Source organism: Pholcus phalangioides, unplaced genomic scaffold (assembly GCF_987345545.1).
Source record: "Pholcus phalangioides strain wild (caught in Gottingen) unplaced genomic scaffold, Ppha-v1.0 ptg000011l_1, whole genome shotgun sequence".
NCBI classification, from domain to species: Eukaryota; Metazoa; Arthropoda; class Arachnida; order Araneae; family Pholcidae; genus Pholcus; species Pholcus phalangioides.
This window is the reverse complement of record NW_028301604.1, coordinates 24264278-24274654: the sequence shown is the minus strand read 5'-3', so window position 1 is coordinate 24274654 and position 10377 is coordinate 24264278. Positions and strand designations below refer to the sequence as shown.

The window sequence follows — 10377 nt, the reverse complement described above, 5'->3', positions numbered from 1 at the left end:
GCCGAAAAAACCACTGGACCGCAAGAGGTAAACTTTTTTCTTTGCTGATCTTTTAGTGCAAGTGTATTTGTATGTAGGAAACATTATAATTAAATAATAAATCAAGTAAAAATTAAATATTACACAAAAATATCACGTGGAAAAAAATATTAAGACCGTAATGTTCTAAAAAAAGCCATCCGAACATAATTCAAGTGATCCATATCTGAGTGTCTTTGATATGACCTCATACAGATTGAATCACATTTAACCTGTGTGACACCTTCAAAAAAATCCTACGACAAGGAAAAATTATATGAAAAAAAAAACTCTACAGAGGTAGATTCAAACCAGAGACTTCAGGGCTAATTTAATATAATTCACATATACTAATTGCGTTCACTGGTAGTAAAATATTAGGGCATAGCAGGGGTTCTTTGTCACGTCTTCCCTATTTGCATCTATAAAATGTTTACATTTTTTTTTAATGAAAATTTAAAGATATTCTAACCTCTCGGAAAAAAGCTGCACACAATACGCAACAGAGAACAGGGCGCGCATAGTTAACTCACCTCGCCGCAAATTACTGGCGAACCGTTGTCCTAGAGGCATACATTTAATTAGAAAAAGTATCCAAATATCGTGTAGACCACAGATAAGTCATTCATGTTGCAAAGGGTTGTATAGTTATTAAAACAAAATAAAAACATTAATATTTTATACATATAACTGTCCTGAAAAACTACAAAAAGTATGAAAAACATAAAAAGTTGTTTCCAGTCTCTCCCAAGGTCAACAAAAAGTTCTACGTTTCTAAGTGCAGTATTAGCTGAGACATTTGAATTCAAAAATCGGAGAAAAGTTGGGAAAGAACAGCATAAACTAATGAAAACTGTTCTTTCCCAACTTTTCACCGATTTTTGATTTCAAATATCTCAGCGAATATTTCACTCAGAAACGTGGAGTTTTTTTGTTGGCCTCGGGAGAGACACGGCAACAACTTTTTAATTGGGTTTTTCAAGACACGGTGACCGTATAAAAAGTTAATTTTTTTATTTTAGTAACTATACAACCCCTTCGAACATAAATGACATATCTGAGTACTACACGTTATTTGGATCCTTTTTCTAATTGATAGTATGCCTCTAGAACCAACGATTCGCTGGTAATATGCGGCAAGGGGGTTAGCTATGCACCCTGTATAATCCCAGAATTATTCCCATGATTTTATAATGTATAAATCCGTGGATTATAGACAGAAAAATACGGTAGTATTAGCTACGCTAGCTCCTTTGAGGTATTGCAACCTTCGTCACTACTATTCTGGAATTGGAGTTGAACGGTGCAGATATGCGACCATGAATTACGTATTAGAATAATTTTGAAAAGTCTTATTACATTAAAATGCTCACTTGAACCGCAGAAAACTGAAATAGCTTTCGTATGAATGAGCTCAGTGCTACTACTATTGAAATACACATGCATTAAGTACATATTCCTCTGCGGAACTTTTAACGAATTGGTACATGTTGTGTGTGTATGTGTAGCGAACCTGACGTGAAGTTTGTTTCTGTGTAATGGTTGTTGTGTGTATGTGTGTAGTGCTTCCGTGCTTCCATCTGCCATCAATATTTCTAACTATGAGTGAAATGAATGATTGAATAATTGTATTGTTGTAGGCCTGTTGCTCTCTGCGGTGAGACTTTACGGTTTTAATGGGGAGATCGGCTCTCATTTGCGCCTCGAAGTTGGGAACCACAGAAAACCAACTTTGGCCGACCGCCATTATGGCGACGATGGGGTTCGAACCCGGGTCCTCGCGATGCTCGATGCTCAGTGCTATAGAAAGATATAATTACTATGCAAGCTTTTGCCTGTTGAGAACTCTAGCAAAATAATAAAAGCAATTTCTATATAGTCGCCTCAACGTCACAAAAATCAGGGCAAGAACACGAAGAACAATGAATGTTGAATTAATTTTTCTCAAACTTTTCGGTCATTCAAAAGACTTTCACCAGACATGTTTTAGAGGGCTATCTAAGTACAATTAAAATTTCTACAATATGTCCAAGGACTTTTTCCAATGCTAATTAATTGTCATATTCTTTCAGGAATTAAAAACAGTTACAATTTGAAGAACTGTTTTCAATTACAATAATTGAATTACCATAAGCTCAATGTTATGATAAAAAAAACTGATCTGACGTGTCCCTGTTTTGCACACAAAATGTTATGGATAAAAATACCTAACAGCAAAAATAGGGATTGTATTTTTAAAATGTTTTTTTTATAAAAGTAATGAGTCGCTTTGAATCAGATTCCATACACGTGTTCTGCATAAATGTAACAGCAAAGAAATAACCATGATTAGAATAAATTCTTCTCTCTCTTTAGTGATATTCCAACTTTATTCAGCAGATATGATTTTTAATTTTTCCCCAATTACAATGAATCATACATAATATGCCAATAACATTGCACAACGCAAAACGCATTAATCTTAAAATTTTATGAGTGGATCCTAGTTTATTCAAAGACATGCCGCATAAAAATGTATGTAACACATCCTTAAATACATTAGGATGCGTTTTCATACAACACTATGCATATGGTGACGTGTATTATGATCATTTTCATTTTTAGAGGAACTAAACTGATTGAAAAAATAGGGGGGGGGGTGGGTAATAGTTACTAACGAAAATAAAATACTGTATGGCAGTGACATGATTAGGAATTTTTAAGCAATTGCGCCAATGAATAATGATATTTCTTTGCAATGAAAATAAAATGAAACAATAATAAAACAAATACAAATAAAAGCATCCGGTTTACTATAACAAGGGCAATGATATTCCAGCCATTCACCACTAAAAAAAACCGCGCCCCATAGAGGTTTTTTTTTCTTTAATAAATAAGTATGTACTTGAATTATAAAACCAGACAATGATGTATCAAAAAATATTCATTACATATAAGAGTGGAAATATTCGAGTCATGTATAAATAGGTTGGAAATGACATTTTTTTTAAGAGTGAATTGAAAAAAACTACCATGATTTTTTTGATTTGGCCAAACCACAAAAATTCTTTTACGGGAGGGGGGGGGGGTAGGATAACAACTAAGTACTATATTCCTCTCATTTGCTTTATCCATGCGAGAAAATGTGAAACTCTGGTATATACGTCTGGGAATCCCCGTTTGGCGCAACCAGATCCAAAGGATGTTAGACCAGCTAACACCCAGCCACGATCACTTGTAGCGCAGGCAAGTGGTCCTCCGGAATCCCCCTGAAAAGGAAACAAAAAAAAAATCCCGGTTTTCAAAGTTATTCGATAGAAATAAACAAAGAAAGTCATTAAATTAATTAATTAATAACTAAATTACTCCAATCATCTTGTGTGAATGGAAAAACAATTAATATGTCACAACTTTAAGAACTAATCGGATTTATTAGAAGCATCAAATATGTCTCTAATTTAGAAAAACGTGTCTAGAATTTGTATTCATATTTGCGATCTTTTTGCAATAAGTTCTCACGGTTTTCTGCTTCAAATGTCATGATCAATCTCGAAAAGTGTATATCAAGGTGAAAACTCTCTTAGGCTAAGGGTATGTGGTAATGAAACTAAAAGGTCATTACGCTGTCCTTGAGTGGATATGCAAGACAAATTCTGAATAAAAAAAATGATGCAACAAAACACGAAGACGCTGATAATGAAAGTAACCGATCTAAAACCTCGAGAATTGCCTAAGGCACCTGTAAGGACGGAAACTAGATGAAGTTTTCGTGAAACGCGAATAAGCTAATTAAGGCAAACAGGCTCATTAAGAAGCTGAGAAGAAAGTATTTACGACGAAATTAAGCACTTTTTCATCGTGTGACATTACTTGAATCGTTTCTCATCTTTTACGCAATAGTTGCACGATTATACGATAGCCACATGAAGCGGAATCTTAATTATAAGTTAACTGAGATTCCATTTATAGATCAGAGGGTTCTTTCACGATTCAGCTTCTACGTATTAAAAGTACGTATTTTATAATTCCTAGTGCAAACATACAGATATGAGAGAATCATTGCCTAGTAGACGGGTGGCAAAACCTCGCAAAAAACTTCGACCTGTACGTTCACAAAAAATATCTTTTTAGAGCTCTTGAAAAACATTGGGTAAAGCAAACCATTTACCTAATAAAATATTAATTACACAAAAATGTCGTATTTTAGGAGTAAATTACTCTTCTTCCTACAGAAGTTATCAAATCTAAAATTTTTATTTTCCATCCAAAACACTAACCAGTGTTTCTTAAATTAACATAAGAAATAAAGATTTAATGAGTCTTTATTGAATACACAGATGTATAAACATATTCTGAAAACTTCAGTATAAAATTTGCGTAAAGAGTTCTTGAATCCGAACGAACAGTATAAAAAAGATACAAAATGAACGTATTTGAATACACCGGTTTCCAAAATGTATTTGGGGTATTTAGAAGCCCATTTCTGAATTATTTCAATAAATGTAGCGATTTGCTAACTTGACGAGTACCACTTTCGGAGAGAGAGAGAGAGAGACGAATACGTTTCGTTCCACTATGTCAATATTGCTCTTAAAAATACATATTGTTATGATTCGTATGATTGATGATATCATAATATATCTTTGATACACGGTTGTATCGAAAGTTGTATATTATTTTTAAATATTATTATATATATATTTTCAGTATATTCATTGCATACAATCAATCAATCGAATCAGATTACTGTTATATACGCATGGATAAACAAGTATAAAAAATCCTAACTACATGATATATATATATATATATATATACATATATTATATAATGGCTTTATGTTATCGAAGTAAAACAAAACGGTGCAATGATAAATCGTTATCGTTGAAAACATCAATTATGGTCAGAGTCCGATTTCCGTATGGGCAACATGGGCGTTTACCCAGAGCCCCATGTTTTAAGTGGCCCCAAATTTATAATAGTATATATTTTACACAAATTTTTATAAATGTTATTTGGTAAAATTTTTTGGAAAATCAAAGAAGTTTCCATAAATCACATCATACTATTTCCAGAGTGCTCATTATTAGCAAACCCTGTTAAATATCAATTTTAACATTATTCCAATCGGTAATAGACAGCGTGCACAATGCACCTATTGCAATATTAACTCTGTGCACGACAAAAATATATTTCAATGTATCACAGTTTTCAATTTTATTCAATTCCTCAATTTCACATCTTTTTGACCCTAAAATGATTTATGAAACGTTGACAAGAAAGTTTGCATGTCTGATCAACATTAAACCCTCAAATCTTCATGAAGATTCTGTATATTTGCAATGCAAAACTTTATGCATTTTATCTTGCAAACACTTTTTCAGACGAACTGCAACAATTTTCATCCTTGGTTCAGGTTCATGACAATGCCACAAATGTTAAATAACGCTGGAGGTTTAGAAGAGACGTTTCTACATGTTGAGACAGCATTTGAATCATCATTGACAACATCACCAACATCACACTGTTCTATAGAGAAATATTATTCCTCTTATTAAAAACGATAAAATCCCCTTAGATCTTGATTGGTGCGAGCCGGGGTTTCATTGCGTAATAATAACTCAGCAAACCCCCTTCGTCAAATTACTCTGAAGATTGCACGAGCAGTAGTGCGTTTGAGCCATGATTGGAATAAGAGGATAAATCATCAGTTCGCTCAAGTCTTTCACAAGAAAAACTGTCATCTCTTTAGCTTTATTGTGTATTGAAGCTGAGATAATTCAAAAATTAAATTTTGTTGACATAAACCATGATTTTACTCATGTGAAAGTGCACAAAAAGCATTTATTGTAAGATATTTCACACACACACATGGAGAATTTTACATTACATTTCTTATTTAAAATACCGCCTATCTTTTTTTTTATGTGTTTACAAACAATATGTAATATATTTGCTGACGTACCAAACCTCTTCGACCGCAGTGGAGGGCTCCCCCTTCCCCCTGTCAATACCTCTTTTGCCCAAGGCCCCATTAAGTCAAAGTCGGGCCCTGATGGTTAGGGTTCATTGATTTATATGAAAAAAAGTATTCATAATAATTTACTTACGAGCTTTATTCTGTTTCACAAATAAAAAAAAGCTTACTTGGCACGTTCCTTTGCCGCCTTGGAGTGTGCCAGCACAAAGGTGCCAGGGCTGCATAGGAATACGAAATTGAGTCGTGTACGAGTTGCAATTGCTGTTGTCAAACACCTGAATACCAACTGCTCTCAAATCTTCCGAAGCTTTCGACGTGAAATCGACCTTTCCCCATCCAGAAGCAATACATGTCATTCCACTGAAATTGTCATCACTTTTAGGCAAGCATATGGGTTTGATATTTGCATTATCAGGAACGGGTTCTGCGAGTTTCATCAAAGCAATATCATTGTCATAGCCATGGTACCATGGATAATAGATAATTTGGCTGACCGCCATCTTTTTTTCACTATCTTCTATATCTTTCAAACTGTGTTCACCAACGCGAACTTTCCAAAATGTTGGGTGTGGCAAGACAAACATCGGACTGGAAAAATTTTGAATACCTCAATAATAACAGACAAAAGAATTATCAAATGATACATTGAAATAAGCGTTCATATGTGCGTATATCATACAGCTTTCACCATCTACAAGTAAAAACCATAGAGAATTTCGTAAAATGTAAAAATTATGAACTAAATCATGTATATTGAAGAAAAAGTAATGTACCGTAATCGAAAAGGCAGCTATTTCACTCATACTATAGATTCATTACAGCATACATATTGATACAAAATATTTTTCTTTTGATAAACCTTATATAAGTTACATACATTTTGACGTTTTTAAACACATCTGTAGAGGAAAAATGACGAGAATATCAAACAGTATGAGTATATAAACTTACGCGAGTTGTGAAAATACACTGAAATTTCAATTACCTGTGAATTCCCGTCAGCACTTCGAGTTGTTCAAAATCTTTTACATGCAATCATATGTATAAGATATTTTGTCATACTTTTCCATTTACGCTCATGACCGAATGGTGACTTGGAAAACTTTAAATTAATCTTCAAAGGTTAAAATTTTATACTACAATTCTCAAGCATGTGGTGAATTTATGTAAAAACCAATCTTTTTGTGTTCTTAACAGCATTATTCTCAGTTTCACAAAAACCTTATAAGAAAGTAGAAAAATAAAGATAGTTTAAAGTTTCTCTCCGGAAAAAAAAAGAACAACGCGCGCTTGGGGGTTAAATATAGTACATGCTTTAAAGAAATTCTCAAGTCGACCGTTTATGCTGAATATCTCAAACTATTAATAAGATTTGTGGTTCCTTAATGATTGGGTTCCTTTCAATGAATTTATGCGTAAGTAAATATTTAAGGTCATAAATATTTGAATTTTTGATATTCTGGCGATTTGCTAACGTTTAGCCTTCTCAAAGAATCAACATTAACTAATTCATTCAGTCAAAGCTTAAAATATACTCTTCATTTTAATTAGCAACGATTATTTAATGATTATGTTTTTTGGAGATTGGGATTAATGTCCCCGCGTGAAGAAGTACGAATACGCTAATTTATAAAACGTGAAATTTGTAATTGACTTACTTGACCACACAGTGGGCAGCAGTGAGGAGCCATTCCTTGTCAATAAGAACTCCTCCACAAAAATGGGGGATAGTGCCTTTCTGTGGGTGATTTAGTTCCAACGATAACTGCCATGGAAACTCTCCTCGGGAAGCTAACCTGCCACCAACTATCCGCTGCGTAGAGTTTCCGTACCGGGTTGCTCCACAATCTGTTATCCGTACAAGAATTTTAAATGAGTTTGTAATTGGCGTTTTCAATGCATTAATCTCTCTCTCTCGTATCAAATGTTCATTTGCAAACAGAAATATTTATATGGAATATAATTTATACCTATAATGCAAATATATATGGGTTTTTTTTGGATGTTCTTGGCATATATTTTATCCGCACCGAGTATGAAATCCGGCGTTCTGTGGAATGCCAGATGAGTTAGATGGGCAACAGCAAAGATAAGTCAACAGCAAAGTATTTATGTAAACCTTGATCATGTGTGTAAAATTGTAGTAAGAAAAGTGAAAAACTGAAGACTTGCATGACATAACACCTCATATATTGCAATACAGAAACTATAGCATATATTTTCTATTTGTGAATATGCAGAAAGACGTACAAAATGCAGTATCGGTATTTCGTACCAGGTTAACGAGAATTAAACTAGAGCAACAAGTAAATGTCTTCAATTTTCAGTATCGTTACTATATTCCTAGACAATACACGTTTGCTACAGTGAAAAAGCCCTTATTTAAAATTGATTCGCTTACTTATTTACTTAATATTAAATTGATATCTGTTTTTTTTTAATGAATTTTCCCGGCATATCCCAGCATGCCGGATATTGACCAAACTTCAACATTAAAAAAAAAGTGCTGTTGAATGCCGATTTCAATCAATAAATTTCACGGCATGCCGGCTAATGAGAGAAATATGGAATAATTCTTATTTCTTGAAGAATTTTAAGCACAACTCAAACTGGAAATCAATGTAAATTGATTTCAATGTAAATCATTTCTTATCAATAAAATCATCTCATAAGTTATAGTTTGTAGGATTATTCTTCCAAGGAAAAAAATGTAAGCATACAGAAAATGAAAGTTATCAGACTACCACGGATTGATCAAAAGCCAATCAGTGTAAGACAATAAATATTACAAAATAAGATAAAAGGATGTTTTTAAAGCCACGATTCTCAACCTTTTCTTGATTCGCTTTTTGCTACATAATTGCTATGGTGGAGTACCATAGGTCTCTTTTTTCCATTTATTTTTATCAAATTTACTGATTTCTTTCATTTTCCTCGAGCGTCCGCGGTACTCCTGGGAAGTGCTCTGGGCTCCGTGATGGTTGAGAACCAATGTTTTAAAGATTTCGTTGTCAGTATAAGTGGCGCTATCTGCTGTCGCATACGAAAGTCATTTTCAGAAAATTGACTTATACTGATTGGCTTATGAGCCCTACATATTATTTGTATATTTTTATATAATTCAACTTGTTTGTGTGAAGAATCCCTCATTTAAAAAAATCGTAATACTGTATAAATACTCTTTTTATATTATGCAATTCAATTGACTTTCAAAATATTAGCACTCGCGTTTTACCAAAGGAAATCTATAACTTGATGCATCTTTTTGACGTTGGACATGATTAAGAAATAACCGGGTAATAGAATGAGGTAAGCACAAAAAGAATTAAAAGCTGAAAACATAATTAGTTCAGAGTACATAGATATCAAGGCAAATCAAATTAAATTGAGCTGAAAAATACGTTGTCAAAATTCAACTTACTCTGAGCTAAAGTGGAACCGAGGATGCATAATATTAAGAGACAGAACAAAGACAAGTCATTCATCATAGTTCAGGTACTGAAGGTGTGGAGATGAATTTCAGTTGCCCAACTCAATCGTGTTTTATCTTTCAGGGAGAAACATTTATATTTATATATATACACATACTCACCGTACATACTCGCAATAACAAGATACCCGTTGGTAGAAAAAAGTCCTCTCGAAAGTCAACCTCGTGTTTACTAAAGAGAACCGGTTCCGTTCAAAAGTAAAAAAAAAATACGCATTTCTCTTCCCATCATCTCAAAACTAAAAAAAAAATAGATAAAAATAGAACTAAAAGTAAAAAATAAATTATAAGGAAAACTGGAATAAATAAATAAGTTACCGGAAAGGGAGATGTTAAAAAATCAATTTACGAAGAACTTCATACTGAAGTTAATTCGTTTTTTAAACTGCATTTTCACTGATAAAATCAGTTTCTTATAAGGATTAGTAATACAAATCGAGAGTATCAAGGTCTAGGTCATTGAGGAGGAGTCGCCATTTTTGTCAGGTAAAAAAATGATAGATGGAAATAATAATAACAGTAGAATAAGAAAGAAAAAAACAAAGAGATTATAAGATGATTGTAATGTGAGCGAAATAAGCCAAGTTGAACTTGAAATGAAGAACTGTGAGGTTTTAAAAATTATCCCTTATAACAATGAAAGTATTTCCGATTAAGAATTTCAATATCACGTCATGAGAAATAAAGTAGAAAACATTTTCTCTTAATTATACCTAGTAAATAAAAATACTTTATATTAGTTGAAAATATATGGAACTTTTTTCACGAAGAGTGTCCGAAAGGAATAAAAATCTCATGGTTGATCGTAAAATTAAAGTAAAATATCAGCAAGAAATGAATTATTTAGCTGTGATAGTTTTACTTCCGTAAAATAATAAGGGGAAAGACAACGGTGTTGATATTTTTATAC

The 10377-nt window shown here is 33.1% G+C and overlaps 1 protein-coding gene across 1 annotated transcript; it reads right to left on the bottom strand.

Annotated features, from left to right (window-relative positions):
• Positions 1–2368: 2368 nt before the first annotated feature.
• LOC149080257 (transmembrane protease serine 3-like) lies at positions 2369–9585 on the bottom strand. Its single transcript, XM_089239351.1, has 4 exons — positions 9399–9585; positions 7636–7825; positions 6145–6565; positions 2369–3266 (listed from the first exon to the last, which is right to left on the bottom strand). The coding sequence occupies exons 1-4, from the start codon at positions 9463–9465 to the stop codon at positions 3105–3107; spliced, it is 840 nt and encodes a 279-aa protein (XP_089095477.1). The 5' UTR covers positions 9466–9585; the 3' UTR covers positions 2369–3104.
• Positions 9586–10377: the final 792 nt, after the last annotated feature.

Bases quoted from the DNA above. Each gene is read 5' to 3' on its own strand.
- LOC149080257 (XM_089239351.1), bottom strand. From the start codon at position 9,465: ATGATGAATGACTTGTCTTTGTTCTGTCTCTTAATATTATGCATCCTC. The intron at 7,826-9,398 runs GTAAGTTGAATT...TACGGATAACAG, and splicing joins CGGTTCCACTTTAGCTCAGA to ATTGTGGAGCAACCCGGTAC. The intron at 6,566-7,635 runs GTAAGTCAATTA...AAATTTTTCCAG, and splicing joins GCTGCCCACTGTGTGGTCAA to TCCGATGTTTGTCTTGCCAC.